Source organism: Quercus robur, chromosome 10 (assembly GCF_932294415.1).
Source record: "Quercus robur chromosome 10, dhQueRobu3.1, whole genome shotgun sequence".
NCBI lineage: Eukaryota > Viridiplantae > Streptophyta > Magnoliopsida > Fagales > Fagaceae > Quercus > Quercus robur.
In genome coordinates, this window is record NC_065543.1 from 5,831,361 (window position 1) to 5,849,297 (window position 17,937).

The following is a 17,937-nucleotide window of genomic DNA, read 5'->3' on the forward strand; positions in this document are numbered from 1 at the left end:
CGCACTAAGGATGTGCGGTGGTATGTCCCACATCAATTAATCCTTCATATTCTTGTCACACACACATTACACCCCTTAAAGTTTGTGATTACTTCAGTATGAAAACCAATAATTAGTGACAAAAAGTAGCAAGAAAACCATGATATGAATCTCCATACAAGACAGTAATTAAAGGGGGTCTATAATTTACCCCCAAAAATGAGATCTATGCAGTCCAATAATTATTTAATACATTAAATGTGTGTATATATATATATATATATATATATATATGTACTAATTAGTTATTCTCACAATTCTTTTGAATAGAAAGATTGTGGTTAAGGAGGAGGGGAGTTTCAAAGCTAACCATTTTTACGGGCCCAATTTTTTTTATTCATATTCATTTTTATATTTTGGGTTCAAATGGATTAATAGGTTTGGATTTAAATTTGTTAGGTATAATAATAGGTTCTAGGTTCAACTAGCCTGTCTTGGTGTGTGAGTGGAGAGAGAAAGAGAAGGCTAACCTTATGGCCTGTTTGGAAGTTTAAAAAAGGAATGGGAGTAGAGTAGAGAGAGGGAAAGTAATTCAATTACCTTGTTTGGAAGTTTTTTAAGGAAGGAGGGGAAGGAGTTTGGAGGGGTTTCAACCACCTCTAACTCCTCATTTTTAATTCCCCCAAATTGGAGAGATCTGGAGGGAGAGTAGAGTAGATAAATTATTAACTAGATAAATTTCCCAATTTATCCTTTCTAAATTAATAATAGACCAATGTTGCAAGTCCATTTTCAAATAGGGGTAAATTTGTCTATTTCAATTATTTTTTCTCATCTCCATCATAATTTTTAAAACATCCAAACAAGGGGAAGGGTTAATTACTCCCTTCATCCTTACTAATTTTAAAAACATCCAAACAAGGTGGAGGGAAACCATTCCCCTCTACTCTCCTCCCCACTACTCTCCTCCCCTCTACTTCCCTCTACTCTCCTCCCTCTCTAAACTTCCAAATGGGCCATTAGTTATGTTGACTATTATTATTGTGGAAGAAAAAAAAAAAAAAAAAACTCTAGTTTCCAATTCATGGGTTGTTTTGTTTCATTCAATCGGTGCAAAAATACATATTATCTGTATCATTAAAATTCAAATAGTACTAAGAGTCTTATGGTTCAACTAACACTTTTTAATGTTTCAACAAATACATCCAAGGTTCAATTCCTTTCACCCCAACTATATAATTATTATTAAAAAAACATTTTAAATCACAACTTGTCAAATTGGAACACGATGTTATTTTTTAAATCCCAAAAATCTACGAATGATTTTGTTATAAAATTCATTGCAATTTTTTTTTTAATATATAGAATCAAAGATTACATAAATCATTTTCCATTTTATTGTAAAATCTAAGTTTGATAATATTTATGGCTGCTCGTTCCATATTTGTCATAGAAACTATAACGATGAGTACACGTGCAACCACTTTATAAATTAGTTGGTAGACTATTAATTTTTTGATCCTTACTAGTTATTGTTACAATTCAGAATTTTTTTTAATAAAAATTTGAATTTAGGATGTCAAACTACATTATGCTCATAATTATAGATAACACTTAGTTCCTACAAACAAATATCATCAATTCTAAAAGATTCATTTCTCTCTTTAAGGATCCAAAACTAAGTTAAGAATAAATACCTCCAATGCATGCTTCTTGCAATTAAGAATTTATTGCATCATAAAATATATCAAATCGTTAGTGAGGGTCTATAATAAAGTCATCTTACTAAAAACCCCATAATTTTTTTTTTTTTTTTTTTTTTTTTGAGAATCCTCAAATAATCATTTAGGTAGAGTTATACGGCATGTCAGGATCCAAAATGTACGTACCCATAAGAATTTTGTTTTTATTTTGGGAGAGAGCCACTGGTCATTAATACGAATTAGGTCATAGGTAGCCATATTATTTTTGAGTTTTATGGGTGCTAGCTTTCAATTTGGGAGGTAGGTACATTTTTTTTGGTCCAAATTTTCAAATATTACCTCATAACAGTTCCGTCCTCAAAGATTGGTACTTAATTAGGCATTAAGATGTGACTTCTAAAATTATTATTATTATTATTTTTTTATAAAAACAAAGTGGTATCTTAATTGTTAGCTAGACTAATTTATTCATTGTCTATGAGACGTTTTGAAAACCTTATTTATTGATAGTGTAATGCATTGAACTTGGGACCATGAGTGGAGCGAGTGGAATTGAGCGAGGGCAATTGCCCCTAGCCCCACCACAAATCCCTCTACCTTCATACTTTTTTTCCTACTTTTTTTAATGTGTATCTTTCAAATCTCAAACCTCATTGAAAAAAAAAATAGTAGAAGACTTCATATATATATATATATATATATATATATATATATATATATTTAATGTTTTTTAAGTTGATAAGTATAAAATTAAAGCAAAACAGGAATCGGAAAAAGAAAAAAAAAAGGTCTTTTAAGTATTATATATAATGGATATGCTATTCTTTATGAGTTTTCTAATGATAAATATTGGTTTAGATTCACATGAGTGATATTTTATTATCTAAATTTGTTTTAAGTATTATATATAGTGGTTTCTAATTAACTCAACGGGTAAAATTTATTGTTGTTGAGTAAGAAATTTGAAATTTGAACCCTACCTGCCAAAATCAATTGTTATCTTGGCATGATGATTATAAAAAAAACAATTATTATAGAGCAGACATCATAGATTGAAATTTTGATTATTGCTCATTTCTCATTTATTTCCAATAACTCATATGTACTAAGAGCTAAGTCTTATTCATTTGTAGATGGAGCTTCAATAGAAGCGAAGTTTAAAGGAAAATTATGAGCATTACGTTCATGCATAACTTCCATACCAAGGTTAGTATGGTTAATAATATCAGCCCAGATATTAATATCTATCATAATATATATATATATATATATACACACACACACAGACACACATGTCATGCATGTTTGGGACTTTTAGATTTACCTTATGCTCTAGATGAACAAGAGTGATATTGTATTATCTAAATTGGTCTTAAGTTATTATATATAATGGTTTCCATTCAGATTTGTGTTATACTCTAAATGAACAAGAGCGATGTTGTATTATCTAAATTGGTCTTAAGTTATTATATATAATGGTTTCCATTTTCCAACTAGCTTCACTAGCTTCATTGGTAAAGGTATCATTATCAATACTTTTATCACTTGAACCCCACTTTTTTTCCTTCTTTTGAGAGAGTTTCAACATATGGCGCTTGCTCCTAATGATAGTTCTTTATCATTAAACTAAAACATCAATTGGTTTTTGGTGTAGGCAAGGATTGAACCCCAGATCTCTTATTCAACTATCAGAGACTTTATCACTTAAACCCCACTTAATTACACGAATTTGAGATAAAATGTATGTGAGACTTAAGTTTTCTTACGGTGGATAAATTTTATTATTATCATCGTTGTCAAGATCTAAACTCCAAACTTTGGAGCAATAACTTCACATCAAATATTAATATTAGACTCTATAACACATATTAGGGTTTTGAAGTTTGATCTTTGAAGGATAATGGCTAATAAAAGTGATATATATTTAACTCAATTAAACCAAAAAAAAAAAAAAGAAGGGTAAATTCTACTAATATACCCTGAGGTTTGGGTTAATGCCAATCACGTCTAAGAATTTTCAAAACTAGCCAATTTGGTCCCTAAAACCAACTTAGTTCTTAAATAGTTAGTTATTTTTTCTCAACTATTTTAGAGACACAGTTGGCATTAGGGATCAAATTGGTTAGTTTTAAAAAGTCTTGGACCTGGTTGGCATTAGTTCAAACTTCAGAGGGTGTGAATGGAATTTACCCAAAAAAAAAAAATCTTGAATGCCAAGTGAAGCATATATATATATATATATAAAAATATTTTGAAGAGTGGAAGCCATGCAAAACTTAGGGAGAAAATGGGCATTTGCCCCTAATTTACAAACTATGTAGCAAAATATCCCTGTTTCGAAACTATGTAGCAAAATACCCCTATTTTGAAATTTGATTTTGGTAAAATCAAGTTTTATGAAGAACTCATTATTACTAAAATCGAGTTTGATATGCTTTGTGCCACAGTGGAACTCCCTGATGTGGCTGTTGGACAAAAAATGCCACATAGAACTCGATTTTAGTAAAATCGATTTTTGTACAGTTTTTTTTATAAAATATAACTCGAATTCTACATAATCAAGTTCTATGGAAAAGTTTATCTACATCAATCACTTGGGTGTCACATCCATTAAATGCAATAACATGAACATCTATTAGGTGTAGAAATGGCAGTGGAGGCTTAGATACTTGCTTAGTTCAATTGAAAATCACGACCACATAATTAAAGCCTAGTCTAGAGAGTAGAGATGGGCAGATAGCTTGGCCAAAATTGGAAATTAACATCGTTTACCAAACAATATAATTAGTAGGCACTATTTTCAAACTATATTTTTTTACTAACATCTCGAGTTTAAAATACTCGATTTAGGGCCTATAAATCGAGTCTCAAAGACTCAATTTCCATGGTTTGATCACGTTTGATGTGGCATTTTTTTTCCATGTGGTGACCACTTGGAAATCGAGTTTAAAAGACTCGATTTATAAGCCCACCCTTAAACCCTGCATATTCAGCCTCCTTACACTACAAACCATTCACCCCACCCCACCCCACCCCACCTTCTCATCAGACCAGAAACCAAAGAACCCACAGCCGCCCGATCCAACAAGACCACACCACCACCGCACCACCGCACTAGACCCACGCCGCGTGACCTAGCCTGTGTGACCCAGGCCGCGCAACCCAGGCATCAACCCGGTGAGGTGAGGTGAGCTCTCTCTCCTCGGATTTTTTCTCTCTCTGATCTGATTTGGGTTTTCAAGTTCAGTTTTTAGTCAAAATAGAAAAACCTAGAAAAATTGTTTCATTGTTGAATAAATAGCGAATGTGTTTCATTGCGCTGGGATTGTTGTGTTTCTGGGATTTCTTAAAATTTTTTTTGGGTATTTTTGGGAATGGCTTGTACATGAGAGACTTGAGACTTAAAATTTTTTGGTTTATAAATCGAGTCTTAGAGACTCGATTTCCAGGTGGACACCACGTGGAAAAAACGCTACATCAGACGTGATCAGACCATAGAAACCGAGTTTTTGAGACTCGATTTATAGGCCAAAATCGAGTCTTTAAGACTCGAAATGTTAGTAAAATATATACTTTTGAAACTGTGCTTACTAACTATATAGTTGGGAAAATGGGCTTAATTCCCAATTTTGGCCAGATAGCTTTACATTTTACTTTACAACTTTTTTCTTCTATCAATAAGACTTGAACGGCTGAAGCTATCTAAAAAAATTGAAGTTGTAGTCTTGCAGTTGTAGAACAAAGATAACGAAAGAGTGAGAAGCTCATACCACACATCCACTCGAGATAAATCGAGGTGGTAGAGGGCTGTTTGCAAAATTGTTTGGGTTTTTAGGGTCGGTTGATCTTGGTTTTCGATGTTATTGTGGTGGTGGTGATGGCTGGGTTTCTGTGGTTGCCTGTTGCTAATGGTGGTGGGGGGTGGTTGGTTGCTAATGAAGGTGGTGGTTACTGGGTTTTGGTGCTACTGTAATGGTGGTGGTAATGGTTGGGTTTCAGTGCTTGGGTTGGGTTTCAGTGCTTGGGTTGAGTTTCGATAGTTGCTGATGGTGGTGGATGATTGGTTGCTGCGTGGGTGTGCTTGATTTGTATGGAACTTGATTTTGTTAAAATTGAGTTCCACCTAGATTTTTTTACTGAAAAAAGCCATGACAACTAGTCCACTGTGGCAGAATTTAGCTATAACTCGGAAATCTTGAAATCGAGTTATAAGCAAAACTCAATTTTCTAAAAATTGAGTTTCAAAACAGGGACACGATGCTATATAGTTCGAAAACAGAGATATTTAGCCAAATATTTTAAAAATAGAGGGCAAAAGCCCATTTTTCCCCAAAACTTAGATGTCATGTTCACACCACGGGTGGGCTACCACGTGAAATGTTGGATGGGAGTATAAATGTATGATTGAGTTTTAAAACCATTTCTTCTCTTCTCAGCCTTTGATTTCATTCTTAGTCCTTATTCCTTACCAAATACACCAACTTCACTTATGTAAGTGACAGGAAAGCCTAACTAAACACCATCTAGATGAGCCTGAAAAAAAGTGGAAGATTGTTAATCACTCTTTATGTGTGATTATGTATTTCGTGCTCTGAATTTTCTTCCTACATGGAAATGACAATTTCAATTTTGAAAGTAAAGGATAAAGCAATTGTCATTTGGAATTGACATGTACGAGAGAAATGATAATAGAGATCTATATCGTATTGTTTCCTTTTTTCTATTTTATTCTTATCTACAATCTACATAACATGCCAATTATATTTCTTTTAGGAGCTTATCCAATTAAGATAAGTAAACTTAAAACATGCCATTATTTATTTTGGACTACCGATATTCCTTTGTAGCCCAATATTAGGTTTATTCTGTTAAAAGCATTGATGGAACAATGTTTTCCAAATAACATCCTATACCACCAAATCCACGTTAATTACATGGAAATATATTATTTATTCATTTCACTTCTACTTGTAATGACCATCTTCAAGCCTTTCTTTGTGGTGCACTCTAAACACGTCCTAAATTGATTGAGAGAAAATAGGATGTCGGGCTTGATACTCCTGCAAAATGGGCCTTTAATTAGGTCATATCTTGCCACTTCCAATCTAAAAGCAAACATTAAAGCCCAAAATCCAAAATAACAAACAATATATGTTAGAGGATAGAGTGGGTTAATCAATAAGGTAAAAAAGTACTTTTATTGGCTACAAGGAGTTTTGATCCCAACCCCCCACAGGTTTGTGGCTTAGCTTGTGCCATTCAAACCTATAAGGTTTGGAATCTCATTTGGAGTAGCCTGCATATCGAATTATATTGGAAACCAAACTCTTTGTGAATAAAGAAAGGCACAGGTGAGTAAGGTTCTGGTGAGAGTGGAAGAACTAAGCATGTGCATGCAATTAGATTTTGATGAGAGGAGTTATTATCTTTTTTTTTTTTCAAAGGATGGGATACTGTCATACTTATAAATTTGTTTTGGAAGCTTTTAGTCTCTATAACTTTCTATTTTGGCTGGTTAGTCTCACTTTCTTCCTTGTTGTGTCCTTGAGCTGACCGAAACCTTCACTTATACCCAAAATCAAGGGAATCCCAAAGGCCAAAGCCCTTGGACAATGGACTCTTGATTTGTCCCTATACTTGTAACCTTTATTTCTGCTTTGGGAAATTAGTGATGATGAGATAGTATTCCTTCATTCTAGTCAGCAATGGAAGATTCTTTATCTCGACAGAATGGGTAGCAAGTTGCAGCAAAAGGTGCATACGGATGTTGACTTTGGTATGAACAAAAACTGTGGTTAAAGGTAATAAATGGTAATGGGAGCAAAAATGTGCATACCGATGTTGACTTTAGTATGAACAAAAACGGTGGTTGAGGGTAATAAATGGTAATGGGAATATGGGATCAATTCAATGGCATCGAGCCCAAGGTATTAAACATGCATCTTGTAGTAACTTTCCTTTGATTCTTATGAAACATGAGTTCCTATATATATATATATATATTATTTTATTTTTTATGAAAAATACTATGTCTACAATATTTTCACAACAAATTCTAAGTGGCAGGTTATTATTAGTTGTTACGGATGAATTAAAAAGTAAATTAAGTTTTGAATTCAATTTAGAACCAATAACAACTTTCCATCTATATATGGTTTATTGTGAAAATCTTGTAGACGTAACACATTTTTATTTATTTATTAGAGGTGTGGTTTGAGTTACAAATCTCTTGACATGTGAAAACCTCATTAATAGATTGAGATCCTCAAAGTTTTTAGGATTTTTTTTACCATAACAATTTGAAAATACCAACCATTTATTAATAAATGAGTGGTTTAGATTTTTCTCACATCATCAGTATTTATATGTGCATTAATTAACAATATTTCGATCCTTACCAAAACTCCAAAACTTTTTCTTCCACTTAAAAGTTCAAATCAAGATATTTATATATATAAAAATTAACCTGAAACTATAGCAAGGAATCAACCAAATGTAAGATTTGAAAAGATTATAAAGAGAACTGCCGAGGAGATAAATATCTAACGAGTCCACCCACTCATAGATGGTCGGTTTGTAGACTACTAAGAGATTATGGGTCCCACACATGTATGGGTCCCAAAATATATGAGTGGCTAACTCCATAAAACATAATCACAAGATATTTACTAGTTACGGTGGGATTATGGTGGTGGTACAAATGTATTTAAAAATTTTAACAAAACAATCAATGTGGTATTATATTTAAGAATAAGTAAAACCACACCCAATCAATTTTAATATCTATATATAAACTCAACTAAATTAGGAGTTCATTGAGGTGTTTTTAGGTGTGGTAGGATGTATTGAATTTTAAGTAAAATGATGATGTGTCAATCTCTTATTGGATAGTATAAAACATGAATTTTACATCCCGTCTTTACTAAATTCGAACTCCGTAACATAAACTGCCATGTCAATCTATAAGATGACACAAACTTTGGAGAACAATTTTATTCTTTATAAATCTAACATTAATCTAAGTAAAATTCTTTGGTTATAATTAGAGAGGGCTAAGATTGCGATTTTATTTTAATTGTAGCTAAGTGATATTGCTCGGACTTCTTTACGTGGACAACTAAGTTTCAGATCTCCCTGCCTGATTATTGTAATATTTAAGATCTTAAAAAAAAGTGAAAAGAAGGTAAAAGGAAATAGGATCGAGTTTTTATAGAACCACAATTTTTGTGTTACAACTTTCATCATAACTTTGATATAGTAGACTATAAGTAACTGGTTTTTACTTTTACAAAAACTCACAACTTTTTCTTTATTACTCATAATTAATCACATTAGAGTTGTAACAAAAATTGAAGCACAAAAGTTGCGTTCACATATTTTCTGAATTGGACCCGTCTAATAAGCTAGCTACACCACTCTACCTGAAATCCAGCTGAAAGGAATAGTGGGTGCTTTTTGGGCCTTTGCTATAGCTCTCTCCTCTAGCCTTCTCATCCTTTGAGCCAACCTACATATATAGTCTTGGGCTTCTCGTCCCTCACTTGTAAGTCCAGTAAGCTTCTCTACCTTCCATTTAGCCACCAAAAGTTCCACAATTTCTCTATAGTCCCTAGCTGTGTAGACCCCAATCCTTGATGAAACAAGCAAAGTGATCAAAAAGATTATGGTCATGGCCATCATACATCAAATGGGCTGGCATTGAGATTTTCCTCTTCATCATGTCTGCAAAGGCTATTACCATTTCATTTGGATCGAGCTCAAAAAGCTTCTCAGCTATTTTTGTATAAGCACTTTCATGGCGCTTCTCATCCCATGAGAGATAAATGCTGCTCGTTCTTGGAATGATGTGTAAATGGTCCAAAGGTATGGATCTTCCCTGGTGCCAATATCCTAGGTGCAAAATGCAATTAGACATTAACAAGAATTATATGAATTTTAAGACTATAGATCTCCACCCAACATTATAACTTTTAGGGGCATTACATGTGGAAATCGTATAAGGAACATCTTAAGCAAGGTTATCTAAATGTAATATGATAGCAAGGCTTAACTCCTCAATGGCAATATTAGGCTTAGATGCAAACTCCATGTGATATAGTGTTAAAGAGAGTTATAATTATTGTATTTGAATTAAGTTAACAGTTTGGTCAAAGATAGTGGTCATTGAAGGAATTTTTGTTAGGTGGTCATTAAGAAATTTAAATTAAATAAAATATAATAAAAATAAAACTTGAATATAACGATAATATAAAATAAATAAATAAATAAATAAGCACAAATGCATAAAGTTTAAAATTTTCATTCTATGAGTTTTTCTTATTTTAAAATCATTGTATGATAGTTTCATTATTAATACTATCAGCTACATTTTTTCATTGTACACAATCAAATAATCATTAAACTACTGATTTTCTATTCAATTACCAACACCTTGCCTAAATAAGTAACAATATAAACAAAATACATCATATTTTTTTTTGTATTATTTAAATAATTATGATTAAATTGATGCAAAGTTTTGCCATTTTTTTTAAAGAGAAATCATGACCAAGTGGTTGACAAGAACTTCTTTGTCAATACGCACTTTTTAATTATTTCATCTTGATCATTAGGATAAAAAGATGAAACATTTTCTCATAGCCTAAGATCAGAAAAAATATTATTCAAGTCAGTACAAATTTTCTTAGAAGATAAATCTTGCAATAGAAGTGATAGCAAAAGAATAAAAGGTAAACTATAAGTTCATTCAATATATTCAATTTTTTTTTTGGTTAAACAATATATTCAACTTAGCATTAAACCATTATATTTAATCATGTTCAATAAAGTATTGATGCATTATTTTAGTGCATATGCGTATATACAAGATGTATCAGATAAATCCAACAAATTTAAACTAAAGACTAAAACAAACACTAAATGATTAAAAATTTAAAAATATGCATTTTTTATATAAAAAAAATAGCGATTCTATTTTGACAAAAAATTTAAAACATCACAAGCTAATTTTTTTGTTTGGAAATTTTTTGAGAAATGCTACGTCTACAAAATTTTCATAACAAATCCTATGTGGCAATTTGTTGCTAGTTATAATATATATACCATTGAAATTACTTCTTTTGTCCATTAGTAACAGTCAGTAACAACTGAACACTTAGGATTTATTGTGAAAATGTTGTGAACATAACATTTCTTGTAATTTTTGGTTCAATCTTCCATAGACCACAATTTTTGAAAGGTCAAATTTTATTTTTAATGGGCTCAAATTTTTATTTAGGATGTTCAAGTTTTTTTTTTTTTTTTGAGGTGGTCAAGTTTTTTATTTTTTTATTTATTTATTTTTATATAGGGTGGTCAACAACCCATTTTATTTTAAAAAAGATGGTTTTTTAATATATATATATATATATATATATATATATATATATACATATTTCTTTTCAAGTAGGGTGGTCTTGTGACCACCCTGAATTACACTTGGCTCTGCCCTTAGTCAAAGAACTTATTGCACTTTTGAAAATGGATTTGACTTACCGCCAGTACTTTTTCAACTGGATATCTTTCTTTTTCCAATTTTTTTTTTTTTTAGTATACAATGACAAATGATAGTAGGTTTTAATCTTCACATTTTATTTAGTTAGTGTGTGATGTGGTAGTTTCTCATTAAAACAAAAGGAAATTCCATTCAAAAAAGTACTGGAGGTAACTCAAATCCTTTGAAAACCAAGAAGTGGTTTGATAGGAATTGCATCTATGTGATAATCAAAAGTGAAAATTAGAACAATTATGGGCAAAGAAGCATGAACACTTCAAAACCTCCAACATGTCCATATTGGACAGGCTAGAGACTCTTCTTCATTCTTGTCTGTTTTAATTAGATATGTTTTTAAAGATTTTAATAGTTGTTATTTATTTTGAAAACTTATACATAAAAATGAAATATGCCTATTAATATAATTAATTAATTAATTAATACATCACACACACACACAAACGCACATATATACAATTATATAAATATATTTTTTTTATATAAGATGGTGTAAAAGAAAAAAAATTGTTAAAATAATAGTTAAATTATTAAAATCTCAATTTCTTAAAATTTAAGAGGTTTTAAAATAATTATGTTGCATATCTTACCATTCCTGACTGAATCAAGTATTGAGTTGTCTTCTCAATTTGCTTCATGTCCACTCTTCCAGAAAGGAAAAGGTATTTATTGAGAAGATCACCATGCCTGTTTTCTTCTGCACTCCATGCCCTTGCCCAAATTGCCCAAGGAGTGTTATCTACACCCGTTTCATCATGAAAACATTCTGTGGAATTAATTCGAGTTTGGTAAGTTGGAAGGGCTTCTTCTGTGATCATATCACCAACTAAGGCAACAAAGTACTCATCTGGAATGTCTTTTGTTCTCTTTCTTAGTTCATGGACTTGCTCAATAAATCCATCTGAGGTAGGATCTGGCAAAAAATCTTGTGGTTGCCAACATTCCTTAACAGGTTTTAGGAGAGTTAGAACATTGTTTTTAGCCGAATTCTCCATAGATTTGAAAATTTCAACCTTTTTAGGTGGCATGGGGCAAGCTAGGTTCACATTGAATCCACCAAGATGGTCTAAACCCCCTTCTGCTCCTCTAAATTCCAACAAAAAAGGAGAGAGAAGTAATTAATGTCAGGATATTGAAGCTAAAATGCAATATGAAAACAATTGTTTGTCTATGTATATCTATTTGGTACACATTATTTCTTTTGCTTTTTGAGAATGGAGTTGCTTAATTTTTTTACCTATGTTAAAAAAAAAAGTTTATTAAAATTGTATCATAAAAAAGCTGAAAATAAAATAAAGTGATTTCGATCTGCTATGCCAAATAGCATGAACAAATGCATGCATCATTTACTAATAAGGTATATAATTTAAACTCCTTGCAGGGGTTGATTTTAGGTGAGCCCAAGCAACATGGGAATTGGCCCAACTAACCTCAGCTCAAAAGAGAAGGGAGTCAAGTCCAAAACTCATTATAGATGTCCAATAGAGGGTAATGACGCATAGCAAAGAAAACAACTCAAAAACACGAAGTCACAATAGCTAAAATAGATGAAAATACTTTCAATATCTATTAGTGTCAAATACAGCAAGATGAGGAAAGCAAATAAGATGGTAGAATTGAGAGAGAGAGAGAGAGAGAGAGAGAGAGAGCACTATTGTGCTGCCACATGTACAATATACCCTTGAGAGCTCCTATCTCAGATGTTCATAAGTGTTTGAGTTGTGTAAGTGTCTTAGGTAAGATGGGTATTATTGGGTTATTAATGCAAGGCTTTGAATTAAATCTGAGATGCTCTTAAGATCCATGATAGGATGGAAAGCTTCAATTTTGCTTTTGCATAGGTTTTATGGTGGGCTGGTTTAATCATAGTTTGGCTAATTTTTTTTACTAACCTTAATTTGTTGAACTCTTCTAGGCCAAAATGACACCTGGAGAACCTGTTAAATTTGCCAAAGCTTATCATAAAGCATTAAATGAACTTGGCATGCTTCTCATAACTAAATGCAGTCAGATCGAATTTTTAGTCACATAGAGCAACTCTTGAAGGAATCCTTTTGTGTGTAAGTGGCCAGCATATGGGTATATTCATAGGCCTTTATATTTTTTAAGTGTCACCAGTCCACTTTACAAGTGTTAAATCTTATATGCAAAGTGTTAAATCTTATATCTTAGGATTAGGACCATGTTAAACCCAAGATAGCCCCACCCTTCACACCTATTTCATTTACTTTCCCCATTAAAGTACATGGACTTGAACCACACATACGATAAAATAAGATATTTCAGAGCAAAGATAATTGGTCCCAAGCACCTAGGATTTGCTTTGCATGGGCCTATCAGGTCTAGCAAAAATGAGCATCGACATATCTTTTATAATTTCTAAAGAACTAAGTGACCATACTAATAATTAAAAAAAAAAAAAAGTGAATGTATCATTGTGACTTTGTGCGTGCGCGTATATACCATGTTTAAAGAGCAAATAAAATATATCAAGATATTATAATATATGACATGAAAATCAACAATTCAAATGAGTTATTGATCTATCTTTCATTCTAATTATGAAAAATGTTAGTTCATGTGAAAAGATGAGAGAGAATTTGAAGTTTAATCTTACTTCTTGTTGGAGAAGAGTGGGGAAGTCATAGAAAACTTAAGAGATCTATCTCTGAGTTCTCATCAGTGAGAGAGCAAGTGTTGAAGGAAAAAAGTAAAAGTTGAAGGAGTTGAGTATTAAAACCATGTCTTCTCTTTAACCTCTCTTTTAGCTCCTGAACACCAAACACTAAGGTAAAGGGGATTGGTTAGTTCTTAGTTGTTATGAAATTAGGAATATATATATATATATATATATATATATAGAAAGCAGTGAGGGAGAGAGGTTTTAGAAGACGTGGTGGATGGTGGAAAGAGTTTAATGTCTATTTGTTTGTTTTTTTTGTTTTTTTAAGCGAGTTTAATGACTTAATTAATGGAATTACATGATTGATGTCTAGAAGGATGATGAAATGATCACTAGTGTTTTTTTAAATGTTGGACTTATTAGAAATCAATGATTATACTAGGTGTATTTTTTTCATTTTTTTAATTAATTTATTTATTATAGATAAGATAGAATTTCAACTTATAATATCTATTATATAATTATTACTTTTTATTATCATGACAAAATATGAATATTTTTTGAAATAGGCAGGATTCGAATTTAGATTTTATGTTCGACATTAAAAAACTCTACTAATTGAGTTCACCCAAAGTCGTCTATATATTTTGTATTATTTGATTGAGGTTACTCCCATTTTAGAGGGTTGATTCTTGTTAAATGTATCCAACCACAAGAAGTCTCTCTCACTCTTAATCATTAACTTTTTATAATAATTTGCCTTGGCCAGTCATTCAAAATTCAACAATCAACATTTCAACAAACATGTTCGACTCCCCACCAACTTCTGTCCCTCTGCAGTGAGATATAGTAACAGCAGGCGCTTAGACAATTGCCAATTGAAGACGACGACATCACCATGATGCAAGAGCCAAGAGCTGTGTCAACTTGGGAGTGGCTAGTGAGCGTTCGACCTCTATTATTTTATTTGAAAGAAGCCAGTGGGTTTGTTTTTGGGTTTAAGTTTGAGTTTTAAATTTGATTTTTTTATTAATATATTAATATAGTCCTCTAATTTCAGTGGGTACGAAGATTGTGGCAAAGATGGTGGTTCCTTGGACCTTGGGCAAAGATTGTGGTTCCTTGCTTCATTAGGTCTCCCATATTAATAAATAATAAGCGTAGTGTCTTCTATCATTTTAGTCAAAAAAAAGAAAAGAAAAAAAAGCGTAGTGCCAGCTAGTGTACAGTTTATATTTAATATTTATAGTGTGTCTATCATTATGGGGTGGAAGTTAGGCATTTTTAGGATGTCATCCAATGAAGATAAGTTTTTTTAGTCCAATTATGATATGTTACTTTTAAATTTTAATTAAAAAAGAAAAGTTACTTCAGAAACTTCCATTATTTATTTTGAAAAACCCATTCCTTGTAGGTAGCCCAATATTAGGTGTATTCAGATAAAAACATTGATGGGACAATGTTTTCCTACAAACATCCGATGCTCCTGAACCTACACTAATTACATGTAGCTATATTATTTAGGATAAAACTTAATTACATACTTGGTAATTGTCGCACACTTAATTACTGCACACTCGTAATGTGATAGTCACTTCATAAATATAAATACTTGTGAGGTGTGAGGGCAAGGGTCATAGTTCAAGTCTCCTGAAAGGAGTTTTACACACATATACACTTAGATTATGTTAAAATAGAATTTCTATCTTGTATTAAAATAATAATAATAATAATACAACTTCAAGTAAATTGCAAATTAAACCCCTAAAGTTTAGGAGTGATTGTATTTTACATCTTGAAGTTTCAGAATTTAGATTTTACTCCCTAACTTTTGAGAGTTTTAGATTTTACATCATGATGTTTTAGAATTTGGATCTTATCCTCTATATTTTAAGGGTGTTTGGATTTTATTCTCTAAAGTTTGAGAGTATTTAGATTTTAGACCCTAAAGTTTCATAATTTGGAGGTGTAAAATCTAAGCACTTCTAAACTTTAGAGGGTAAAATCTAAATTTTGAAATATTAGGGTATAAAATCCAAACACCCTAAACTCTAGGAGGTAAAATCTAAATTCTGAAATTTCAAGGTGTAAAATTCAAACACCCCCAAACTTTAGGGGTGCAATTTGCAATTTACCATATAACTTAAGTACATAACTTAATTAGATTCAAACATTTGGTTACATTGTCCAATAAAATACATTCAATAGTATCATTTAAAAAAAAATTAAATTAAATTTCAAGCAATTATGTGTTTTAATCTAATCGAGGAAGCTAGCTCACTGCACCTAAAATAATATGCCGAAGAATTACCTTATTATTTATTCACTGCTACAAGTAATAACCTTCTTCAAGTCTATATTGTGAGGAGATTTCCAAGTTTATGCTCCTTATTTTTTCTAAGATAAAATACAATTTAATCTCTAAAAAAATTGCACTTTACTTCCTTCAATTTTGAGATTACTTCTAAATCAATCGTCAAGTAAACTTATATAATAATAATAATAATAATAATAATAATAATAAAAAGGTTAAAGTGCAAACTACATCTTTGAAATTTGGGTGTCTATAAATTTTACACCCTAAAGTTTTAGAATTTGAATTATATTTGCTAAAGTCATATTCTATTTGCATCAATAGCCAATTTGTTCATATTTTATGTTAAGTGCCACATAAACTTGATATGTGTGTTTAGTTCATCCAAAAAAGTGACATCATTTGGCATAATAAAAATGGCATGGCATAATGACAATGATGTGACATTATTTTATTGGATGAACTAAACACATGTGGTAATTTTATGCGACACTCAACGGAAAATAAAGAAAAAAGGCTACTAATGCAAACAAAATATAACTTTAAGGGTAAAATCCAAATTCTAAAATTTTAGGGTCTAAAAAATTCAAAGCCCTCCTAAACTTTTGGGTAATAGTTTGTCTTTACCCTAATATATATATATATATATATATATATATATAGAGAGAGAGAGAGAGAGAGAGAGAGAGAGAGAGATTAAATTCTATAAGGATGGGTTGTAAAACCCATGTTTTACACCATCCATTAAGTGATTGTCACATCAGTATTTTACTTAAAATTCAATACATCCTACCACACCTAATAACATCTCAATAAATTCCCAATTTGGTTAGATTTATATATAGGTATTAGAATTGATTAAGTGTGATTGTGTTTATTCTTAAATATGTGATAAAATGATGTGGCATGTTGGGATTGGTGGGGTAAAACATGAGTTTCACACCACATCCTTATAGAATTTAATCTCATATATATAAAAGTTGAAACTCTATTGTTAAGGCATTAAATGAAATTAATTATTTCTTAAACCACTATGGATTAGGACTAGATTAATAGATAATTCATGCCCATAGCTAATTCTATAAAAGGGTTTGTAAATGGACATTGACATGTAGAACAGTATGACGACCTTAAGTTTAATCATAAGCAAAGATACATGTATGTTTCTTGATTTTATTGTTTCTGAACAAGAATTTACAAGTAGTGTTATAATGTTTGCACTTACAACTGTCCAACTGTGTGAGATGCAGAAACTTGCCTACTCCCAGACAAGATTAAGATTGTTCTTCCACTGAATTTTGGGTTAACTCTACCATGATAGTACTATCATGGCCTCCCAGAATCAATAGCACAAATACACTTCTATGGGTACTACATCCTACCAAAATGATCATATCTATTAAAATAATGTCACATCATTGTCTATATTAATAGGAATTGCCACTCTTCTATAGGTATCACATCCTCCAATATTTATTTAACTTTTAATTTTTTATATATTTAGAATATATTTTTCATCCTCTTTGAGATATAAAATTATTAATTAAGGTTTTACATCCAAGTTTCATTAACATTTCCTTTTTAATTGATAATGTAAAGACACGGTTTGCAGCCCAAACCCAAGATGTATGGGATCTTGGCCCAATGGGTCGAAGAACTAGGCCCTAATGAGTTTGACAACGGCTAGTATGGATTTAAAAGATGACCAAGCAAGAACAAAGAAAATAGAGCTGAATGAATTCACTGTCCGAGGAGGTATTTTATCATA

The 17,937-nt window shown here is 31.5% G+C and overlaps 1 protein-coding gene across 2 annotated transcripts in view; it reads right to left on the bottom strand.

Annotated features, from left to right (window-relative positions):
* Positions 1-8,897: 8,897 nt before the first annotated feature.
* Positions 8,898-17,937, bottom strand: part of LOC126702335 (stearoyl-[acyl-carrier-protein] 9-desaturase, chloroplastic-like) — a 50,800-nt gene continuing 41,760 nt past the window's right edge. Inside the window, exon 5 of one of the 2 annotated variants that reach the window (XM_050401009.1) lies at positions 8,898-9,248. In XM_050401009.1, the coding sequence (XP_050256966.1) occupies positions 9,090-9,248 (159 nt within the window). In that variant the 3' untranslated portion in view covers positions 8,898-9,089. The remainder of the gene's footprint in view (positions 9,249-17,937) is intronic. The other variant, XM_050401010.1, reaches the window with a different exon arrangement.